This window comes from Anabrus simplex, chromosome 2, assembly GCF_040414725.1.
Source record: "Anabrus simplex isolate iqAnaSimp1 chromosome 2, ASM4041472v1, whole genome shotgun sequence".
Classification (NCBI taxonomy): domain Eukaryota; kingdom Metazoa; phylum Arthropoda; class Insecta; order Orthoptera; family Tettigoniidae; genus Anabrus; species Anabrus simplex.
In genome coordinates, this window is record NC_090266.1 from 557109286 (window position 1) to 557134150 (window position 24865).

The following is a 24865-nucleotide window of genomic DNA, read 5'->3' on the forward strand; positions in this document are numbered from 1 at the left end:
GTTGGATTTTACTAATTTTCATAAATAGTCATTGTTAATCACGTCACCAAAAACATCATGACAATTATTATTATTATTATTGTTGTGACCCATTATTATGACATTATCTTTTGCAACACATTATTATTATTATTATTATTATTATTATTATTATTATTATTATTATTATTATTATTATTATTATTCTCATATGAGTTAGACTTTTTTTTTTACTACTTGCTTTACGTCGCACCGACACAGATAGGTCTTATGGCGACGATGGGATAGGAGAGGCCTAGGAGTGGGAAGGAATTGGCCATGGCCTTAACTAAGGAATAGCCCCAGCATTTGCCTGGTGTGAAAATGGGAAACCACAGAAAACTATCTTCAGGGCTGCCGACAGTGGGGCTCAAACCCACTATCTCCCGGACTCAAGCTCACAGCCACGTGCCTCTAACCGTATGGCCAACTCGCCCGGTGACTGACTTAGAAATTATGGACATGGTAGATATAAGTTTCAGATTATTAAATGACACAGTAGGTATCCCAAAATCTTGAACAAAATGAAATCATAAATGTTAAGTAGTTAATGATTCAATGTCGGGCCCTCAACATTAATTCACGACATGCCCGTAATTTATGGCATGTGACCTAATATTTTACATTTAAAGCAATATTAACTGCCCTTTCCAAAACCTAAGATAAAGAAAAGTTAGCATAATTATATCTAGCGGATGACAGGGTGGTCACAGATATAGTTAATATTACATATGAATTAAAACAACATTTCAATGATCTGGTACTTACATTCTCCAAGCTGCATTCGTCAGGCTACCCCATGTGATCCATGGTACCTTCCTTGGATTTAGGCCATGTTAAATATTAGCACTGTCATGGTGAAGATTGGTGTATATCCAAATTGGCACATTTATACACTGATAACACACGCCTTATTTTACGCATACATGAAAAACTCCTCTTCAACTAATATTCAACTCTAATATTAATATTTATCATAACATACTCCCAGTGATGATCTCACTCTATCAGCTGGTCTAGCCTGCAGCAAAAATGGCCCTCTTAAAGTCTCAGTCAATGGGATACCTGTTGTAGACGGCTGCCTAGGGATTATTTACACTCTTCCCATTCTTGTTCATTGTCCTCTGTTTATTTGGTCAAAGGAATGTCCGTAATGAGCTCAAGGACATGCTCTCGAACTTGAAGACTGGTGACTACACAAGAGATTGTCATTTACCGAACTGTTCCCTTCTTTACCTGCTCAAAATGTTGAGTTAGCGTCTGTAGAATTTTAATCTGTCCACCTCCACAGTTTCTAAAACAAATGGGCTACTTTTCCCTCAATATTACACTTCTTCCTTTTTCTCACGAAATCGCACATTGTCCTACGCAATAGGAAGTCAATACGCTAAGAAAGTTATATTGATGCAAGCTCTGAATATTCAGTCACTTGGCATTCCCTCGAATTAGGTTGAGCACACACACGTACTGTAGACTGACTAACTGTTCCCTGCCTGAATTGATGGACTGAACTGATGGTTCAGTTCACATGTTGTTTTTTTTTTTTTTTTTTTTTTTTTTTTGCTATTGGTTTTACATCGCACCAACACAGATAGGTCTTATGGCGACGATGGGATAGGAAAGACCTAGGAGTTGAAACGAAGTGACCATGGCCTTAATTAAGGTACAGCCCCAGCATTTGCCTGGTGTGAAAATGGGAAACCACGGAAAACCATCTTCAGGGCTGCCGACAGTGGGATTCGAACCCACTATCTCCCGGATGCAAGCTCACAGCCGCGCGCCTCTAACCGCATGGCCAACTCGCCTGGTCACATCTCTGTAATAAACCTTCGGTCCGACTACATGATTCTAACTCAACTTCCGGTGATATCATGAAGTATCACAAATTTATCCAGTAGCTTCACAAAGTCATTAAAAGGTGTCCGTGATTCCTTTTTTTTTTTTTTTTTTTTTTTTTTTTTTTTTTTTTTTTTTTTTTTTTTTTTTAATCATGGTACAGAGATTATAGTATGAGTACTATCGTACAGTTTTGTATAATTCACTTGGTGTGGGTTCAATTAAATCAACATCGGCCATTAGTTTGTTGGCGCTACTATTTTTACTTTCACTTGCATCCACGCTATCCACACATGATCAGTCGTGCACAACAATTATATTCCACCTACACTGTAATTAATTTAAATGGGTCCACCAAATATTATACTCACTCCGATACAGTCATTAGAAGCCCAGTTGATGTGCAATCTTACACAAACTCACGAGACAGACTAAAATATCCTCAGCGGGAAATTTTGGCGGTTGACAATGGAGCAATCTGATTGGCTGAGCCATTTTTGTAAGGTGTGTACTCATCTAATTCCAAGGATTTCAGCTATCCTCTGTGTGTTTTGCACATTTCAGATTTCTCTCTCTAACACAGATGCGTGTAAAATTCCGTAACTTTGGTTCCCAGGAGGCAGCAAGCGAACATGCTCTACCTCTTCTAAGGTGGCTTAAATCTTCTACGTTTGTGGGCTGTGATAACTCTGCAGTCCTCGCCAAAATTGTTGAATGTTACATTATTTCTACACAGAAACTAATGAATTAAATACTCCACCATATTGCCTAAGGCAATTTGGGTGCAATACTGCTCTGATCCTACCAGATACAAAGCATGGTCTTCTTGCCAAAACGATTTGGCCTTGGTGTTGAAGGACCGGCTTCATCAGGTGACAGCCACGATTTTCTCCGCTTCAGGTTTTCAAAATAAATCCATTTTTCGTCACCCGTCACAATATGGTACAGAAATGATTTTATTTTGCAGCGTTGAAGCAGCATTTCACAAGTGGATTTGCGATTTTCCACTTGCCATTTATTCAAGTCATGTGGGACCCATTTACCGAGTTTACTGATCTTCCCCATTGCTTGTAAACATCTGCCTATTATTTCTTGTGACACATTTAATACTTGTGCCAATTGCTTGTCTTTGCACTTTCACGGTCTACCAGAGCGCGCACTGTCTTTCACATTGAAATCACCACGTTTAAATTGTCGAAACCATGTCTCTCATGTTCTAATCAATGGAGCGTGTTCACCGTATGTTTCTACCAACAAACAATGACTTTCATAAGCCTTTTTCTTCTGATTAAATAAGAAATGCAATGCGTGTTGTAAATGATCTTTTTCAGACACAAACATCGACATGATCACTGAACTATAAAACTCAGATACTAGTGTTTGGCGGACTCAAATTTTGTGTGTTGGTAGACTAATGTCAGATGAACAAACTGACGTATGTGTTAAATTCATATGCTGCATACTGTTCGCTGGTGCCATCTTTTAGTGAAACCAGAAAAGACTTATGCATACATATGGTACATCCTAATCCAAGCAAGATGATATGGTTCGAAAAAAAAAGAACCTTTCCTCATCCATAACACTGGTAAAATTCAGGCAAAAGGGACATGATACCAGAGTGATATCATCACTGGCTTCTGATCAAGGTATGTGGTTCAAACTCCAGCCAATACAAGTGAAATATTTTAAATTAAAAAGTCACAACAGTGTGCTTCTGATTCTGCTTAAAAATTGAGGTCCTGCAGCTATGATCACAATATCTATAATCACCTAAACCTACGAGTTTTTTGTTTTTATGCTACAATTGAAGCAGGGCTATGTTCAGCAGGAGCATTTGCTTTGTTTGAATGGGTTTTACAACATTCTGACTAGTGTCTAAGAGAACATTCACTGGCAAGGTGGTAATGCTATGTGAAGACAAACTGCCTGATTTTCCTCAAAATTCCATAGCTGTTCTTTGGGTCACCATTACAGAAGACAGCATCTAACAAGAGATAATTCAGAAAGTACATACATTCAGAACAAGCTAGAGAACTGTATCAAAAACAATCCATTACAGAACTAAGGCAAAAGCAAAAAGCAAACCTTCAGAGCATGTATTAAAATAACTTGCATAAAAGTAGTAAAAAGTAACACATTAAAAAACTGCCTAAAATAGCTGTTGAGTGTCAGTTTTCAAAAAGCATAATGTTTTCAATATTCTAATAAACAATGTAGCTCGTTGGGAACAGAACAATAATATCAATGAAATTACAACTGAGGAAATGGTAAATAAACAACAGTGCCATAAAGCAGCAGGGAGAGAAGAAATTCATCCTGAAATGTGAAATATAGTGGAAAGGTAGGGTAAAATGGCTTCACAGAATAAAAGGGTTAGAACAAATTTCAACTAAGGTACCTTCTAATTGGACAAAAGGAGCAATTCCATCATATAAAAAGCAAGGGGATAGGAGGGATTGCAATGCTTATTAAGGTATTTCAATGCCAGGCAAAGTGTTCACCGGCATTTTGTAAAAGAGTGTATAAGCAATGACAGAAAGTAAGGTGGATGAAAGGCAGTGCATTTTCAGACCACAGAGTGGCAGGAAAAAACAGATTTACAGTATGCACCAAGTAAATGAAAAATGCAACAAGAAAAATAGACAGCTATGTTTATGTTTTATAGGTCTAAAGGACGTGTATAACAGATTAACAAGCAAAATTGTATAAGACATATTGGGAATGAACAGTAGTTTATTACAGTCAATCATATTTACTTTGACAGTCTGGTTGCATTGAGAATTGATGGTGGATAGAGTTCTTGGCTCAAAGTAGTTACAGATCTTACACAACGCAGTAATCCTTTGCCTTTATTGTTCCTAGCTTTCATGGATCATTTACTCAAAAGCATAATATGAGAGGGAGGAATTGTATGGAAGTGAAAGCTGGGTGGACTAAGAATATCTTATTCATAAGCTGGAAGTAATAAACATGAAAACAGTGAGAATGATTACTAGTTTAAACAGCTAAGAACAATGGTAGAAGGGTACTCGCAATGAGGAGATAAGACTAAATTAGGAATGAACTTGATGGCTGAATGTGTACATATGAACTAGCTTTGGTGGTGGAGTAGTGTGAGGTGAATTGAGGAGAGGTACTCTGGAAAGATTATGGACGAGGCCATCTATGGTAAGAGAAAAAGAGCCAAAGATGATGAGGATTAGTCTCAATCTTTAATGATTTCTAGGTAAGATATATAGAATTATATGATGCCACAGTGATAATTGCAAACTAAGAATAATAGAAGGGTATAGCTCATTCACAGAGGCTTGCTGTCTGAACAATGAAAGATATATTCATCTAAACTTCCTTCGGCATAACCCAGCTATTTCTGGGGCTACTGGAGCCACCCAGACTCATTTTAATTTTTGTTGGAATTTTAAGGCCCAATGCCCTTCATGAAGCCATGTGATTTATGAGACGAAAATCTCAACACAGGATCAACAGAGATTTGAAACTCAGCCTTCTGGGTGGGAATCCCACAGTTAAGCCAGGAGCTAGTCACCCCACCCTCACCCCCATTGAAATATAAAGATGATGATGATGATGATGATGATGATGATGATGATGTGGTGGTTTTCCACTAATCAGTCTTAAGTCATGGGGAGGAACAGCAGAGCCTGGACTGGAGCGCGAGTGACACCACTGTGTGGCGACTTTGCCACACAGCGAACCAATCAGGGGAGAGCTAGGCGTGCATTGGTCAGTGCTTCTACCATCACTGTCTCCATTGCCCTACAACCCCATGGGAGGCCTCTAGCATTGTGAAAATTATCTGGACGGTGCACCCAGAGCATTCATTTTCGAGAGGACTCTCGGGGTGTCTCCTTTCTCAAAACATCCAGATGGGGCTGACCCAGCTATAAAAGACAGGCCGTACAAGATTGGAGCACAGTTGAATACCTGCTGGCAAAAACGTTGTAACCCTCAAAATGAACATTTGCAGGAGAGAAGAAAAAGAAATATACAAGCAAATTGTTTGTGAATGCTTACTCTGCCATTGACAATTAGTTTAAATGAGTTCACTAGTTATTCACTAGTTCGACTTTAAAATCAAGATAGAAGAGATGATCATTGGACGTCCATGCAAAAAGGTTGTAATTGTAACGGAAGTAGCACATTTTTGCGGGTTACAACGTTTTTTACTACTGAAAATATTTATAGCTTTTAATATAATTTATTGTTTTTATTCTGTATACAAATAATGAAACAGAAACCACACTTTTAATTTGCATTACCCATTGTTAGAGCTTCCCATTGTTTAAAAGAGTTCACTGAACACCAGCAATATTTTTGGGAGAATGTTTTGCAATGATGAATAAACATTACATTGTCACTTCACTTTGTCTTTAGGTTCTCATAAAAAACTTGATATTTTTCAAGAATGTATTGACACATGTCTAGCAGATTAGCTTTCTTTTCCACAGATACAGGCAATAGGTCTTTATACAGTCTGGGTAGTCTATTAAAACTTACTATAACAGGCTTTCTTCCATTGGCTTACAACGTACTTGCACCTACCTGTTCAGCAGGGATTTTCCCAGGCACTGATTAGTTATTGGGGGCCAAATATGGTTGCCCCGAATTCCGCTTGTATTTCTTTTCATTCCTCTTCCATTTACTATATTTAATTTTGCGTTTTCGTCCCCTAATTATATCGTTGCACACACTAGGACTTAGTGACACACGACGTTCCTCCTCCATTGATACGTTTCTGCACCCGCACGACCCATGGTGAAATTTAAACAAAATAAAAAAGGCGCTTAAAGTACATGTTTGTCGACATAAATTCCTACATGCCTCAATCTGACGGCATACATCATTAATGCACGGAAACCCAGCATTCTAGAAAAGTGAGGGTTACAACGTTTTTGCCAGCAGGTATTCAGTTGAGCTCTGTCAGTGAGCGAGTCAAGTTCAGCGTGTGACCGCAAGAAATGAACTTCATAATTAATCCATATTGTCAACAAGTTTTAAGAATGTTTGAGTAAACTCCACCTATACAATACTAAAAAAAATTCTTTATTCCTTTCCTTTTCTAGGAAAGAGACATGTTTTGTGTCTAATTTGGAGACATCTTCAACCTAATAACAAAAGTATGGTAAAATTCATGGCATTCCTAATGAACTGCTACAACAAATAACACATCCAAACTCTGTAATCAACACACATAGGCATTCTGCTTCTCCCCCCTCTTCAATTTCGCCTCCGCTCATATGCTTGCTACTCCGGACAGACGAATGGCTATCTATAGTCTAACATAAGGCCGCATGCAGGTCGGCTGGGCGAGAGAGAGAGAGAGAGAGTGAAGGAGTATGTACTCGCATGCCTCTAAATTTATCATTACTCGAATCGCTTCATTTGTTCAGCTTATCCTAATTTTCATTTTTTCTTTTAGTTTTAGACTTCTTATTCTAAATGTTCTCCGCAATACACTGAGTCTTCTTATTCTTATTCTTCTTATTCTTCTTCTTCTTCTTCTTCTCCTCCTCCTCCTCCTCCTCCTCCTCCTCCTCCTCCTCCTCCTCCTCCTCCTCCTTTGCAGTGTTTTGTTCAAGATGGCAGTTTATTATGTGTGCATATAGTATGTATATCATTCGTAAATAATGTGTATAATGTGTACATAATTTGTAAATAAAATAGTGTATGCAAATGAAAGCATCTCCTGTGTGTGTCTTTGTGATTATGATATCTGTACTTGTTTTATGTGTTCATTCGAGATACCCATAATGAATTAATTGTGGTGCTCACGATTCCTGCTGTCATCTAGCCCGTAAATACACATCTCATTATATTAGCCTGGTTTAGGGAGAGGGAACGATGTCTTTCAGAATTGTGGTAAATGTGAATGGATGCATAAATCTTGATCACAAGGGGCTGGTGGACCACCCAGTATATGTGAAGCAAGAGTACTTTTTCTACATCAGACATTATATATACTGTACATGTCACTATAGAGGTGAGTCTCATAAATAATTTTTCACCTTTTTCATTTCTTTTCTGCATGTTTATTCATTCCTAATTTTGGCTATCAATTCCAGATTTACTTCTCTGCGTGAGGGCCTAAGTCAACTTAAAGACATCATGTTAAGACAAGAAGATCACAACCATAATTTTGTTATTATATGTATTTTAACGTTATAATTATTTTTGCAATATTGTCTTTGCCTAGTATACATATGTCTTAGTTATCACATGATCTGTTTAATTTTCATTTGGCTGAAAATGGCCACTAAGTGGCTGAAACTAGTCCCAAGACTGATGTAATATTATTTACTTGATAGATTGTATTGAAAAGGTGGACCCTGTTGTCAATTTATTTCTTATAAAGTTAAGTTTCATTCAAGAAGATTTAATTAAATTAATGCATATTAATTGACATGATTATGTAATATTTGATAAATGCATGTACGATCTTCATGAAATATTCAAAGATGATACTGAGAGTATCAAACACTGTGAGGCACCATCTATTGGTCTTCAATTAAGCAAATTTATGACGTGGAATTGTTTGTTCCTGTGAGTTAAGGGGAAGATTATTCTTCATTAAAGGCCAGAGTAATGTACGCATACTGTATATATTTGTGATAGACTTGCCTTGGGTAGTTATGATTTGCAGCATACTTGGGTCAGCCTGGACCTGGGAGATAAGTGCGTCATTTACTAATTTGAGGATTGGAATCGCAGATTTAGTTACCTGCATTAGGAGCGTGGATCTCTGAGCTGTTATTCACACAAAGAATTGTCCGGCAAGGGTTATATTTGTCTACCAAAGAAGGTTTTTTTTTTTTTTTTTTTTTTTTTTTGTATGTGAAGCTGTAACCATACAAAAGTACGATCCCCCAATTTTAGGTTAGGAAATTTTTGTAAACTCATCTGTAATATAAAATAGTGAATATCATGTGAGTTTATTAAATTAAGATGTAAGAACATAGTGCTACAAGAAAAACTTGTAGTTAGGGAATGCTGAATATGTATATCATTATATTTGTATAACTTTTATTTAGGTAAGAATCTGTACATATGGCATAGCAGTGAAGATTGATCAAGACTGTGCAATATAGGAAAAAGAGCCAATGTTGGTAAAGATGTTTGAAATTGTTGCAAAACGTGACTTGAAAACATGGAGTACAGTCGGGAAATATAGGCTGAAGATTGTAATCCATCGATGTGGATGAACATGGGAGCGCTAATTTTCATACCGGCTGTCCGATAGCCAATCTGAAATCTCTGATTTTTAATGAGGTCATGTTGACTGAGTTATGCTTGAAGATGTGTCAGAGAGAGTGTTATTACAAGTGAACTTTTGGAGAAACTACAGCCATATGGAGCAAGGCTATATATACGTGTGCACATGTGTGGCAGTGTCCATTACGAGGTCATTACAAGTTCATTCAGTGTGTGTATCCTGTGGAAGACACTACATGGTTTACTTTTGCTCATTTATTCTCTCGGAGAATGTACATTGTGTGGTGGTTTGAATGTCTACTCTGGAGCTAAAGTGTCATTTCACACAGAACTGATTAATGCAATTTGAAATAGTAGATTAAATATTCATTGCTTGACCATTTTCAATGATTCAACATGGCATTCGCCGTTCATTTATTCTACAGTATGAATTTGTTTGGATAGTTTCATATAGTATAGTGAGGTAACAGGGATTTTTCTTTTAGCTTGTGCAGTTATAACATGTGGTAACTTCATTCCATGGTGATGGCATTATTTTGTTCCTGCAAAGGAGGTTAAGAAAGCGACAGTAATCTCATCCATACAAAATCATCACTTTGAAGATTGGCCTTCAGATCTATGTACATACATACATATGTGAACCAAGGAGGTGATTCATGTATATTAATGTCTTGGAATCGCTGAGGGGCCAGACCAACCTGCATCATCGGGTCATCATGTCGTGTTCCAAAATGCTCGAGCTCTTACCAACACTAGACACTACAGGTCCAGGACTGTACGGGAAGCTGTGGAAATATGTAAAAATCCTAACAATTTCATACACTGGCTATCAATTAAGTAACACGTGGCTGCCAGCCATTAAGGATTTACATAGGTAGTTCCCTTCCCTATCACTTCACTACTGTTATTTTCTTCGGTGTTTTCCAAATTCGTACATTCTTCATCACCAGATGATTCATTCCAGGCTTGTGTCAATGTCATGCTTCCATATGTGTGTGTACACCTGTTATGTTACGTGACTCCCTCTCAGACTGATTCTGGTGACGAATGAAACGTACCACTTCCACTTCTAATATAACGTCTAATTTCAAACCTCATTCTTTAAGAAGTCTTCCTCGTGAACAGCCGAGATTTTCTTCTGAAGAGCAAAGTTCTCTGCGAAACGTAAAAAATTTCACCTTATTTCCTTGACACAGCGTAAGCCCAAAAGCCTATATCATGTCTATAAGTACGGCTGTGAAAGCTAAATGGCAGTATTAAATAATTATGATTAGACACAAACAAATTCAAACTTTTCAGAAGGCCACTGGCATGCATCTTCTATTCATAGAAATAGAAAAACAATAATGGGTTAAAAATACTTTTACAATTAAATTATGTAAAGTACAGAAACACTCACATTCTCCTGCGTCAGTTGTTGGATTGCAGTAGTTGCTCCCTCTCCAACCTGAATTTGAGCCACAAGTTCTGAATGCTCATTTTCTAAATGTTCAATCTTCTGCTTACTTTTCATTAAAGCACTGTTCAGCTCTCGATTGCTTTCTTCACTATAAAGAAAGGAACAAAAGAATCATTTATATAAAATATATAGAAAAGAGTTTTTAAAATAGTGCAATTAGATAGAGTCATACTCTATTCAAAAACAAATAAAAAATAAAATTCTCATATACCAAAGAAAAATGAAGGGAGCAACATGGGAGAAACATAACACAAGACCAAACAGCATAAACTTTCACGGTGGTTGTTGTAGAAATAATATATTCTGGGCTGTAGAGTCATGGTCCACTGGAACTCCTCCTCTTTTCAGATGTATCATCTACTACTATGGTAGACATTGGATGTGATATTGCTGCTTTGGTCAAGCTTTCTTTAACACAAGATGGAATCAATGAATGGAGGGAGGGAGGGAGGGAGGGAGGGAGGGGGAATGCAAAAGAAAATAGTGCTGAAACAAAGAAAAAATTACATCACATCACGCTGACAACTACTCAGTAGATAAACCAACATTATGCCGACAAACGCAAACATTAATATTTTCAACAGTTGTATTTAGTATCAAGTCTTTGTTGCCACAGTGTCTCAAAGTTTGTCATTTTAAATCATGTTATCATAACACAGTTTCTGTCAACGAAGTCTTAAATAATGTAATTTGGTATTTGCTTTACGTCGCACCAACACGGATATGTCTTATGGCGATGATAGGATGAGAAAGGCCTAGGAATGGGAAGGAAGCGGCCGTGGCCTTAATTAAGGTACAGCCCCAGCATTTGCTTGGTGTGAAAATGGGAAACCACGGAAACCATCTTCAGGGCTACCGACAGTGGGGTTCGAACCCACTATCTCCCGATTACTGGATACTGGCCACACTTAAGCGACTTCAGATATCGAGCTCGGTAATGTAATTTGCATATTATAACGGTTATCATACTTTCTTGGTAGCGAATAGTGCACTGCTACCTTTATATTATCAATAGACAAATCTTAAAGTATCTAAAAGCCCAGGATTAATTATTTGTATAAGTTCACAGAGCGACATGAAAGTGCTTAGGCATAATTAGGTATGAGACCCAATAGGAAACACCAAATTGTAAGATAGTGTAGAAGCACTGACATTGTTTTACTCAGTTTATCATCCACAGAGCAGAATTTCAGTTCCAAAAATAGGTTAGGATTTCAATACATTTGGCAAATATGTCCGTCCATGGAAATAAAGTAAACTTTTAGTCCAAATTCTATCACCATTTGTACGAAGAATAATAAAAGGTGAAGCTCTCATTTCCAAAACGAATGAAATTTTTTGCTAGTTGCTTTACGTCACACCAACACAGATAGTTCTTATGGCGATGACAGGATGGGAAAGGACTAGGAGTGGGAAGGAAGTGGCCGTGGCCTTAATTAAGGTACAGCCCCAGCATTTGCCTGGTGTGAAAATGGGAAAACACGGAAAACCATTTTCAGGGCTGCCGACAGTGGGGTTTGAACCTACTATCTTCCGAATACTCACTACTGGCCGCACTTAAGCAAACGAATGGAATTAGAATCCCCGTAGGGTTTGTTTAAGAGTCCATTAGAAAAGTTTATATTACATTGCTTCCTCCTCATGATGATAGTTTTGGTACACAAGCATAATAGCACTCAGATAACTTGGCACAGAAATCCAGCAGTCCCCTCTCCAACAGGCCAAAGAATCATCTCTGCTGAACATGGACTGAAGCTGAATAAATAAGAGTTGGAGAGAGGAGGTGGGGCATAGATGAAAGACACACACATTCACAAAGGCTCAAAGGAATATGCTGGAAACTGGTCGAACATACTAGAATGACAGTGCTGACGTCATCGAAGCTCTGGTGAGTGAATCAGCTGACAGTGATGCTCGTGAAGCCATAGTGTAAGGAGGCAAAACCATCCGGAAGAAAACAGGCAGAGATGACAAAAGTTGGAGTTGGTGAGTAAAGTTCATTTCAAACTGTAGAACTATTGTAAAGGAAGGACTGGGCCGATGACCTTTGATGTTAGGCCCCTTTAAACAACAAGCATCATCATAAAGGAAGGACAAGTATTAAGTCATTTAATAGATGCAGTATATACCAAGTACATATTGTAATAGGAGTTCCATGGCTGAAAAATGGTATCATGGATGTAGAAATTTTCTCATGGAACTGGAGTGTTTATTGTAGAGATAGGATAGGACAGAAGAATTTGTAGGCTACAAAGAAGTTAAAGATGACAAACATGAAATTCTAAGTGTATCTCTAAAGATAATAGGCAACTTGATGTTTTTAGAGTATACAGACATGGAAAGCATGGTGCAGATGCTGATTTGGCATTATTTGATAAGATATTCAGCTATGTGGGAAACGATATGGAAAGAAGCGTGATTGTAGCGCGTGATCTAAATTTATCATATGTCAATTCGGAAGGTAATGCGAACGACATAAAGCATGATCAACAAATGACAAATAAGTCAATCTGGGGAGGACAGGTGAATCAGAAAATGATAGAACCAACTGGAGATAAGAATATTCTGGATGTGGTGCTGGTAAAACCAGATGAGCTCTATAGAGAAACGGATGTAAAACACAATTTTAGTGAACACAGAGCTGTTTTTGTCATAGTTAAAAATAAATGTGATAGAAAGGCAAGTTGTAAAAGTACGACTATTAGGCAGTACCATATGGCTGATAAGACAGGCATGGGGAAGATTAAAGAAAGTAACTATGATCGGTGGAAAACGGTAAATAAAAATGTGAACAGACTAAGGGATGGTTTTTAAGCACTTCTTGAGGGAATGTGAAAACATGTATGTACCTTCAATGGAGGTCAGGAATGGTAAAGACCCAGTATATTATCACAGAGAAGTAAAGAGACTAAGAAGGAGGTGAAGGTTAGAAAGAAACAGAGTTAGAAATGGTTGCAGAAGTAAGGAGAAATTCAAGGAACTTACTAGGAAATTGAATCTAGTGAAGAATTCACCCAAGGATAACATGATGACAAGCATAATTGGCAGTCATATATATTTTAGTGAAAAATGAAAGGGTATATAGAGAGATACCTTAAGGCAGAAACCTCTTAAAAGAAGGACATTCCAGAATCATTAATGAACAAGGGGAGTGTGTATGCGAGGATCTACAGAAGGCGGAAGTATTCAGTCAGCAGTATGTAAAGATTGTTGGTTATAAGGATAATGTCCAGATAGTGGAGGTGACTAATACTAACAAAGTACAGAAAACTACCTATGACAACAAAGATACATTAAGATAGAAAAGTTGAAAACTAGAAAAGCAGCTGGAATTAAGCTAGTGACCTTACATCGCACCAACACAGATAGGTCTTATGGCGACGATGGGATAGGAAAGGCCTAGAAGTTGGAAGGCTGTGGCCTTAATTAAGGTACAGCCCCAGCATTTGCCTGGTGTGAAAAATGGGAAACCACGGAAAACCATCTTCAGGGCTGCCGACAGTGGGATTCGAACCCGCTATCTCCCGGATGCAAGCTCACAGCCGCGTGCCTCTAACCGCATGGCCAACTCACCCAGTGCAGCTGGAATTGGTAGGATTTCTGGGGATGTACAAAAGACTATGGGTTGGGGTATAGTACCATATCTGAAGTACTTATCTGATTACTGTTTGCATGAAGGAGTTATACCAAATTAATGGAGAGTTGCTATAGTAGCCTTTGTGTACAAAGGAAAGGGTGATAAACATAAAGATGAAAATACAGGCCAGTCAGTTTGACATGTTGCATGCAAGCTTTCAGAATGTATTCTTTCTTATTATATTAGACATGTTTGCAAAATTAATAACTGGTTCAATAGAAGGCAGTTTGGGTTTAGGAAAGGTTATTCCACTGAAGCTCAACCTGTAGGTTTGCAGCAAGATATAGCAGATATCTTGAATTCAAGAGGTCAATGGGACTGTATCACGATTGGCCTAAGGCATTTGATAGGGTAGATCATGGGAGACTCCTGGCAAAAATGAGGCAACTGGACTAGAAAAAAGAGTGGCTGAATGCGTGGCTATATTTCTAGAAAATGGAGCTCAAAGGATTAGAGTAGGTGAAGCTTTATCTGATCCTAAAGAGGGGCATTTTCAAAGCAGTATTATTGGACCTTATTGTTTATATATATAAACATGTCCTGACTGACTGATTCATCATTGCCAAGCCAAAACTACTGGACATAAAGAAAGGAAATTTTGGGGATGCATTCATATTACAATGTAGGTGCTCATTAAGGGAGGATTTTTGGATATTCCATTGCCAAGGGGGTGAACTTTTAAAATGAGTGTATCTATATCTCAAAAACTGAACAGTTCTAAGACATGAAAATTGGTATTTGGAATCCTTTAAAAGTATCTACAGTACATCTCAAGAACGTAACATGTTCCAGACATGAAAATTTGTATTTTCAACCTCTTTCAAAAACAAAGACAGGTGTGTTTTTTGTTTTCAGAATTCAGAAAAAAATACTTAAAGGGAAGGGGGGTAACAGGACTGAAATGTAGGTTGAATTATTTTTATTAGGATACTGACATCTCAAGAACTGAAGATGTTACTGACGTGAAAACTGGTATTTGGAGCCTCTTTTAAAAATAAAGATGTGTATTTTGTTTTCAAAAAATCCACTTAAGGAGGGGCTGAAAGAGTTGAAAAAGTAGTTGAATTTTTTTTTTTTTGTGCTAGTTGCATTACGTTGCACCGACACAGATACGTCTTATGGCGACGATGGGACAGGAAAGGGCTAGGAATGGGATGGAAGCGGCCATGGCCTTAATTAAGGTACAGCCCCAGCATTTGCCTGGTGTGAAAATGGGAAACCACGGAAAACCATTTTCGGGGCTGCCGACAGTGGGGTTCGAACCTACTATCTCCCGAATACTGGATACTGGCCGCACTTAAGCGACTGCAGCTATCACGCTCGGTAGTTGAATCCTTTGTATGAGGATATTTATATCTCAAAAAAAAAATGGTGTTCTGAATTTCCTTTTAAAACAAATTGAATTGGAAATTGAAATATTAGTTGAACTTTTGTACGAGGATACTTACATCGAAAAACACTAAAGATGTTACAGTCGTGATAATTGGTATTTGGAAGCTCCTTTATAAATAAATAAACACTTTTTTTTCTGTTTTCGGAAAATTCACTTAAGGGGGAGGGTGAAAGGAAGTGAAAGAACTGAATTAGTTTTATGGGGATACTTATATTTCAAAAACTGAAGGTATTACAGACATGAAAATTTGTATTTGGGATCTCCTTTAAAAATAAAGAAACACATATTTTTTGTTTTTGAAAAATCCACTGAAGGGGGTGGGGTGGGTGAAGAGAAGTGAACTAAGTTGAATTCTTTTTATGGAGATACTTATACATCAAATACTGAAGATGCTACAGACGTGAAAATTGGTATTTGGAATCACCTTTAAAAATGAGGAAACGTGTATCTTTTGTTTTCAGAAAATCCCCTAAAGGGGGTGAAAAAAATTGAGAAATGAGTTCAATACCGTTTTGAGGATACTTATATCTCAAAATCTGAAGATGTTACAGTCATGAAAAGTTTTATTTGGAATCTCCCTTAATAATATAAAACACATATATTTTTTTCTTCGAAAACCTACTTGGCAGCGGGGGAGGGGGCAAAGGACTGACAAAGGGCGTGAAATTTTAAAATGAATATATCTCAAAAACAGATCATATGACAGATGTAAAAATTAGTATTTTTAATCACTTTTAAAAATAAGGAAACATAAGTTTTTGGAAAAACCACTTGCGGAGGGGTGGGGAGGGGAGGGGGTAAAAAGGACTGAAAGAGTGGTTGAAATATTTTTATTAGGATACTGGTATCTCAAAATCTGAATATAATACAGACGTGAAAATTGGTATTTGGAATCACCTTTAAAAATAAAGAAACATATACATTTTTTGTTTTTGGAAAATCTAATTCAGGGAGGGTAAATGAATTTTAAAATGAGTTCAATTCTTTGTATGAGGATACTTATATCACAGAAACGAAAGGTGTTATGGACATGAAAGTAGGTATTTGGAATCTCCTTTAAAAATAAAACACACATTTTTTTGGGGGGAGAGGGAATCAACAAATAAGAAGTGGACTAGAATACACCGCTAAGGGGTATTGACTGGGGGATGAGGAATGATGACAGAAATGTATGCTTATATGAGACCGTGTGGATTACAAATTTAAAATGTCAAATGATATCCTAGGTGTTAAATAACAGAAGGTTTGAAACAAATGTAACCCCCTCAGAGAGTTAAATGGGGGTTAAGATCTGAAAATAAATATATTAATTCCTTCCTCCAAAGCGGTTTAATGTACGAAGACAAAATTCCAAATAGCTGTATATGTATTATAAATCCTATGTATGAAATAGGAAATATTTTTTTAACGTTCCACCGTTAAAGTGTCAAATGATGTTAACTCCGTAAACTAAATTATTCATCCCTCCAAAACTGTTTGGCGTACAAAGTTGTAATTTTATGAGAGTCTTATGTCCTAGGTGTAAAATAACTTATACTTCAAATATTTCTCCCCTAAGAAGTTTAGTTAGTAGTTGACTTTCAAAAACACAATATCCAAAACTGTTTCAGGCATGAACATACCTTTCTTTTTTTTAAAATGAAGGATGGTCTTCTATATCCTAGATGTTAATAAATATTTCAAAACATTCACCACTTAGAAAAGTAAGCTGTTTGAATTTATATTTGTGGTATGGTATATTTGAAAAAAATTAAATAGGTATGTAAGTTATTTGATTTTTTAATCTTTTTCCGTATTTTGCCGTCTCAAATTTAGGGTGTGGGTCTTATTCAGTGGCGGGTGGTATTCAGGATTATATGGTATTTGTAACTGGACACAAATACATGGGCCTTAGACCATGATTTTGGTATGATTGAAAGAGAGAAAAGTTATTTCCAATAAGGGTACATGTTATTATCAATTTATTTATTCATTTTATTTATCATATCACTTTTAGTGCTAGGAGTGTCCGAGGACATGTTCAGCTTGCCTGGTTCATGTCTTTCTATCTCACGCCCACAGGCGATTTGCGTGTCTGTATGTGGGATGATGATGACAATGATGATAAAGTAAGAGGCTGAAACCCGGTGTTGATAAGTAGCCTACTTCTGTTGAATAACACCAAAGCTTTAGATCCCCATTCGACAGATGAATCACCATCAACAGTGGAATACACCCTTACTCAATATGAACACTGCGGAGAGGTTTGGAATGGAATCCTGGCTTTTGGCAGGCAACCTAGTGATTAGAAATTGTATACTACCACCTTTCCTATCCTGCTGGCCAACATTCTGATTATGAAAACTTTTCTGACCAACAGGACTCGAACCGGCTAACCATAGTGTCAGACCATATAGACTTGATGCCTTATCGATCAGGGACACCAGGTGGGCTTACTATCACTGATGTGACCTGATTGCAAGAGCCAGAAAAAAGAACCCATTCCATCTCATTCTCTGAACTATACTTTCCCTCTCCTGCACTCTTTATCCATCATTGTGTTCCAGTACAGGTCCAGTTACATTATGCAATTTCTAATAAAATATGCCCACCATAATCTGTGTCTTCCTCAACATCTCTCACTTTTTCTTTGTAATTTCTTGGCATATTTTGGAATTTACCCTCCATTCATCAGAAAACATCCCGGTGTACGTCTGGCTCCATGGCGAAACGGTTAGCGTTCTGGCCTTTGGTCATAGGGGTCCCGGGTTCGATTCCCGGTAGGGTCGGGAATTTTAACCTTAATTGGTTAATTTCACTGGCACGGGGACTGGGTGTAAGTGTCGTCTTCATCATCATTTCATCCTCATCACGATGCGCAGGTCGCCTACGGGAGTCAAATAAAATAAAGACCTGCATCTGGCGAGCCGAACTTGTCCTCGGACACTCCTGGCACTAAAAGCCATACGCCATTTCATTTCATCCCAGTGTACATTATATTGTCCATTTGATAAGTCAATTTTTCCACCTTTATTTCTTCCTGCGTCTCTTCATTTCTGGATCAGCCAAGTGACAATGTTACAAGCTTCTCACCAAGGTGGCCTTGGTCAAATTCCAGCTAATGCATGCGAGATTCTTTAAATGAAAATTCATGTCCACATGGTTTGCATTCTACATAAAACAGGAGGGCCTGTGGCTATGAGAAGGTATAAACAGTCACACGAAACTACAAACTTGTTTCTTTTTTTCATCATCGTGCTCAGTAGTGCTTCTCCTATGACCAGAACTGGGCCTCCTGGTGTAAATATTGTCCTCTCTGTACCTTTTAACGTCTGCTACATAGCATGTACTGCACCCATTCTCCACTACTGCTAAGGCCCTTGCTGCATTTTCAGGTGAAAGAGCCTTTATGACCTGACTTAGAAGCAAGAATAACTGTTGTAGACAAGCCGTAATCTCCACAAAATAAGCTGCATGAAAATTCACAGCAATAAACCTTAAGACAGCTGTTTGTTGTTATTCTTGTCAAAAGGCAGGAGCAGTATTGGTGTTGTAATTGTTACGGTCAGTAATGTTTATCAGTTATTGTGCTGAAACTTCACAAATGGGCTAATTACCTTATTGTACTATGTTGGCAGGGTAAATAAATAAGACAGAACCTGGTAGCGTTCTATTTCTAAGATTTATTAACTGAGCACTAAAACTACACATTTACATGCACACGATTACCGAGCTCAGAACTTACGCAAGTACACAGGACACACACTTTTCGTGCTCTCTCTCTCTCTTAGTTTTTAATGTTTTATCTAGAGAGAGAATTCGATCACTTACACTACACTCACTCAGCCGCCCAGTCACGCTTGTTAGTGCGGTTAAGGTATGCAGTCCACACGTCAGTCTCGCAGCTCGGGATAGTATACGTTGCCCACTCAGTCCGTCTAACTCCACTCACAGCCTCACGTTGGCACCCCGTGTTGTCCTCCACACTGCGTAGGACAGAACACATCTTCCTCCAGCAGCTGGTCCAAGACACTCACACACACGATGACAGGCACACGAAAACGAGTCCCTGGTTCCAACAGACTGACACCTCATCCCAGGCTGTCACTAACACATTGACTGCACTCTTTACTAACTTACTGAGTCCACATATTGGACTCACTACACCAACAAATTCACTCCGTAGGTCGCTCCTGACTTAAATATCAGGGCCCACGCCATCTGGATGCTTCCAAAAGGGACCCACCTCCCAGAGTCTACCTGAAGGCGAATACACTCTGTGCGCCATCCAGATTCTTCTACAACGCCGGATGCCTCCAATAAGCAAGCAGGAGGACCCAGATAGCAGCAGCAGGGGGGCTGACCAATCCAAAAGTGGCTGTCCTCCCCCTGGTGACAGGAGTAGGGAGAGGGTGGGCCTTCTTTGGTGATGATTATGAGGTTGTCCGACTCGTTGGCAGAATGGTCAGCATACTGGCCTTCGGTTCAGAGGGTCCCATGTTTGATTCCCGGTCGGATCGGGGATTTTAAACTTTATTGGTTAATTCCAGTGGCCCGGGGGCAGGGTGTTTGTGCTGTCCCCGACATCCCTGCAACACACACACACCACACATAACACTATCCTCCACCACAATAACACGCAGTTACCTACATATGGCAGATGCCGCCCACCCTCATGGGAGGGTCTGTCCTACAAAGACTGCACTAAGCTAGAAATAGCCACATGAAATTATTATTATTAGCATGCGGTTGGAGTTGGCTAGCTTGCATTACTTCCCATAGTTGTGCATTGGCATGGCGGATGCAGCGGTTCACTATGCCACATTAACTCAATGAGGACCGTGGACGGCGTAAGACGTTTAAGCTTGCTCCTATGCTGCGGGCCGTGGACGGCGTAAGATGTTTAATGTTCCGCGCGAAGCAATGCTGTTTATATTCGTCATCTATGGATTCTTACACCTTAGTCAGCGTTACTGGTTGTAGCAGGAAGTTGTTTGACCTTTTTGAGATAACCCTCGCGTTGAGTGGGCTCATGTTTATCTTAGCTGTTTTAGCGGGAATATCTCAGCACTTCCTCGCGCGTCAAGACGTTACTTGAGATTCCAGTGCAGTGCGTGTCGTTCTTACCGAGTGTAGTATAAGGGCTTATAAAACAAAGTTTCTTACGGAAGATTAATTATTAGATATTGTTCACAATGGTTATTCTGATGATGAACTTATTCCTGAAATAGACTCAGATAGTGAAAGTGAGTGAGGAGGAAATTCCGATTCCCGAATCCGATAGGCCTATAGAGAAAAGTGAAGTGCCTGATACATATCATCCTAGTCATTGTCCACCCGTTCCACCATTTACAGAGAATTCAGGTATAAACGTTCAAATAGAAAATAAGCAGGATATTTTGAGTTACATGAGTATTTTCATGAATGACGAATTTTATCAGTATGTGTGTGAACATACCAATCTATACGTGAGTCAAGTGATAAGTGCGCTGCCCCGGCCTTTCACAAAGAATTCGATCATGCAATAGTTGAAACCGATTAGTCCAAAATCGTGATATAAAAATGTACTGGACCAAAGACCCTGGTTTTTATACTCCGATATTTTCTAAAACAATGTTCCGAATACGCTTCCTTCATATTCTTTCATTTCTTCACTTCGGTGACAGTAATCATTATGCCGAAAATACAGATAGGCTGTATAAATTTAGACGTATTTTGAAACCTGTGATATCAGATTCACACTCTAAATATTTACTACAGGTAAGCACAAAGTATCTTTTTTCAAACATTTATAGTTTAGGAGTAATTGTAAATTGTATTAAGTGATGCACATCAAGAGGGCCGGGCATGAAAATGGCCGGTCCAGGCATTCAAGTGTCCCGCTCAGAAGCAGGTACTGAACGTGTTAAGATACATTGCCATATTGTTGTAATGTCATAAAATTTAATGTATATAAGGTTTCAAGTGGGCTAACATTAAGTTTTGTCTGAAATATGTAGTGTTTCGCTTTTTTTTGCCAGTGAGTGTATTTTAAAATTTCAAGTCAGTTGTTATTTTGAAGTGAGAGAAGCTGGTGGTGCCTTTCATTATCTACCAGTTTTGGTTAATACGGGTGGAGCATGAAACTATTACTAATTGGATCCTGTCAGGCATAACAGTGCCAATTGCTGCGTTCATAAAAAGATTTTCTCTCAGGAAGGAAAATCTTTTTTTTTTTTTGCTAGTTGCTTTACGTCGCACCGACACAGATAGGTCTTATGGCGACGACGGGACAGGGAAGGGCTAGGAGTGGGAAGGAAGTGGCCGTGACCTTAATTAAGGTACAGCCCCAGCATTTGCCTGGTGTGAAAATGGGAAACCACGGAAAACCATTTTCAGGGCTGCCGACAGTGGGGTTCGAACCTATCTCCCGAATACTGTATACTGTTCAACAATGATAAAGGTGTTTTAATTTATTCCACCTATTCAATACTTATATTATCACGTATAGTTGTTACATAATTAAATTCTTAGTTACATGGAACATACCACTTCACCAATACCAATACATACCAATTCACGAAAGAGGACGAAGTCGATAACTCATTGAATTTTCTAGATATAACAGTTACGCGTAAGGTTAACACTTTTGATTTCCAAATATTTAGAAAACCGACACAATCATCTACAACTATAAACAATTCCTCTTTACACCCGAGTTCACATAAACAAGCATCTTTTCACAGTCTAATTTATAGAGCATTTAGAATCCCTCTATCTCCCATGAATTTGAAGAAAGAATTGAAATATATTAGATACCTCGCTAAACAAAATGGTTTCAAAATAGAAATGATCAACAAATTAATCAATAAAATTAAGAACAAATTATCTACGAATCTGATACCAGAAAAGACCAAAAAAACTGAGTATGCTACATTCACTTTTAATAATCCAGCTATACACCAGATTACTAGCGTATTCAAGAAACATAATTTTAATATAGCTTTTAAAACTACTAATACTAACCAGTCCATATTCTTTAATCATAAAAAAGTTAATTATGGTAAGAATCGTTATTTAGGATCGGGAGTATACAGACTTAAATGTACTCAGTGTAATTTTTCATATGTTGGACAGACTGGGAGAAATTTTATGACAAGATACATGGAACATGTTAACGCGGAAAAACATAGGAAATACTCAGCGATGAGTTTGCATATGAGGGAGACTGGCCACAGATTTGAATCCATAGAGAAAGACTTAACGATAATTAGAAACATACAAAAAGGAAGAATGCTGAATGAATTAGAAAGTTTATACATCTATTTAGATCAGACGTACAATAAGCAAAAGAATCTCAATGAAACCACGGACAATAAAAGTATGTTACATGAATTAATGCCGAAATTATTAAAGTCAGTTAGTTCGAATAAATTTAGGATACCTAATATATTTAATTCTTCAAACCCTAATACTCCTCCCATACCTACAGATATTAGGCCTACTCCCAGCAATGCAGTTGACTCCGCCCCTTTGTCAGCCTCGTCACATTTGACTCCACCCATCCTCTCCTCCCTTCCGCACTCCCCTATTCCTTCCCCTCCGAGTTCGCTACCGCCTCTGCAGCACAGTTATAACACCAGACTTAGAGCCAACAGACGGGCAGCAACCAACTCAACAGTAGTTAAGAAATAACAACTTCCACTTACATGTAAGTCCTCATCTGTTTCAAAATTATGTAAGAGTGAATTCTCTCCTTACGTTCAATTTCTTATTTCTTCTTTTCCTTCTCTTACAGAAAACTTATTTCTGCATCTGTTGACATTTTCTGGCAAGGATTCAGCCATTTTATTACCTACCGGTGCTAACGGCCTCTTACAATTTTTCAATAGATGCTTCTGCCTTACTCACTACGAATTTCATCAACGGCCTTGAAAAGATTGTATTCATGACAATCAAGTTTAAGCTTGTGTACACGCCCTCATGTCGTTGGCTTTTTATTACTACCACTTTGATTTTCCAATATTTTATATGAACTGTTTTAATTCGAATTTTAATAGAAGTTTTAGTCTCTGACAAGATTATAGTTTAATCATAAGACAGTTTTCCATTAGCATCTTTTTATTTTATCATTTTTCACAATTTTATTGTTCTGAATTTTAAGAACAGACTAAACTTTTAACTTCCACTTTTTATTTTAGTTGTATTTTTGATGATTGTATTTAACGTCCACTTTTAATTTAGTTGTATTTTTTATTATTGTATTTAGGCTGAAGATGCCCTTAATTGAGGGCGAAACATGTCCCATGTAACTAAGAATTTAATTATGTAACAACTATACGTGATAATATAAGTATTGAATAGGTGGAATAAATTAAAACACCTTTATCATTGTTGAACTAAGTGGTATGTTCCATGTAACTAAGAATTTAATTATGTAACAACTATACGTGATAATATAAGTATTGAATAGGTGGAATAAATTAAAACACCTTTATCATTGTTGAACTGTTAAATTTTCAATACGGACCTAAAATGAGGTTTATAACATGTACTGTATACTGGCCGCACTTAACCGACTGCAGCTATCGAGCTTGGTGGAAGGAAAATCTCACAACAATAGCAACCTGAAGACGCATGTCTCCTCAGTTCATAATGTTATTTTTATATGAACATCCCAATAACAAGTCAAGAAATGACCTGTGCAGGTCCATTCGGTTTCAAAGTTATCGCACTTGTTATCGCAGTCATCAACATGACAGTACTCGTATACTAGCTAGCCTACTCTCACGTGTTTCCTGGAGGGCACATCCAAATTTAAACTGGGACATAATCAAAACAAGGTAATTATCAGGAAAATAGATTGAATGATATGCGAAGACAACCAGCCATTCAGCACTGCAGGAGATATAGGATTTAAGCAGTTGATTCAGCAGCATGAAACTAGAAAAATGCTGACTCATCAGCACATATCAAATAACATTCTTCCCTAACTGTATGAAGAAGTAGAATTGGGGCGATAAACTCAGATGTTAGACCTCTTTAAACAACAAGCATCATCATCATCATCATCATCATCATCATCATCATCATCATCATCATCATCATCACTGAGAAGTAGAATCAAGAGTAAAAGGTGATCTCTGAAATGCAGATAACATAGCTGTTATAATGGGCTTGTGGACATCAACAGAAAACGATGACTACCTGAGTATCACCCTTCACTTTTTACACCAAGAATATTAACTTCAGCACATATGCTTCGAAGTGATACCATTTGAAGAAGCAAGACACACAGGTGAAAATAATGTAACTTTCTTGAAGAAGACATCAGTAA

General features: G+C 37.9%; 1 protein-coding gene across 3 annotated transcripts in view; it reads right to left on the bottom strand.

Annotated features, from left to right (window-relative positions):
* Nucleotides 1–24865, bottom strand: part of LOC136864219 (early endosome antigen 1) — a 576229-nt gene that overhangs the window by 163916 nt on the left and 387448 nt on the right. For all 3 annotated transcript variants that reach the window (XM_067140939.2, XM_067140936.2, XM_067140937.2), the window contains one exon: nt 10481–10628. In XM_067140939.2, coding sequence (XP_066997040.2) covers nt 10481–10628 — 148 coding nt within the window. The remainder of the gene's footprint in view (nt 1–10480; nt 10629–24865) is intronic.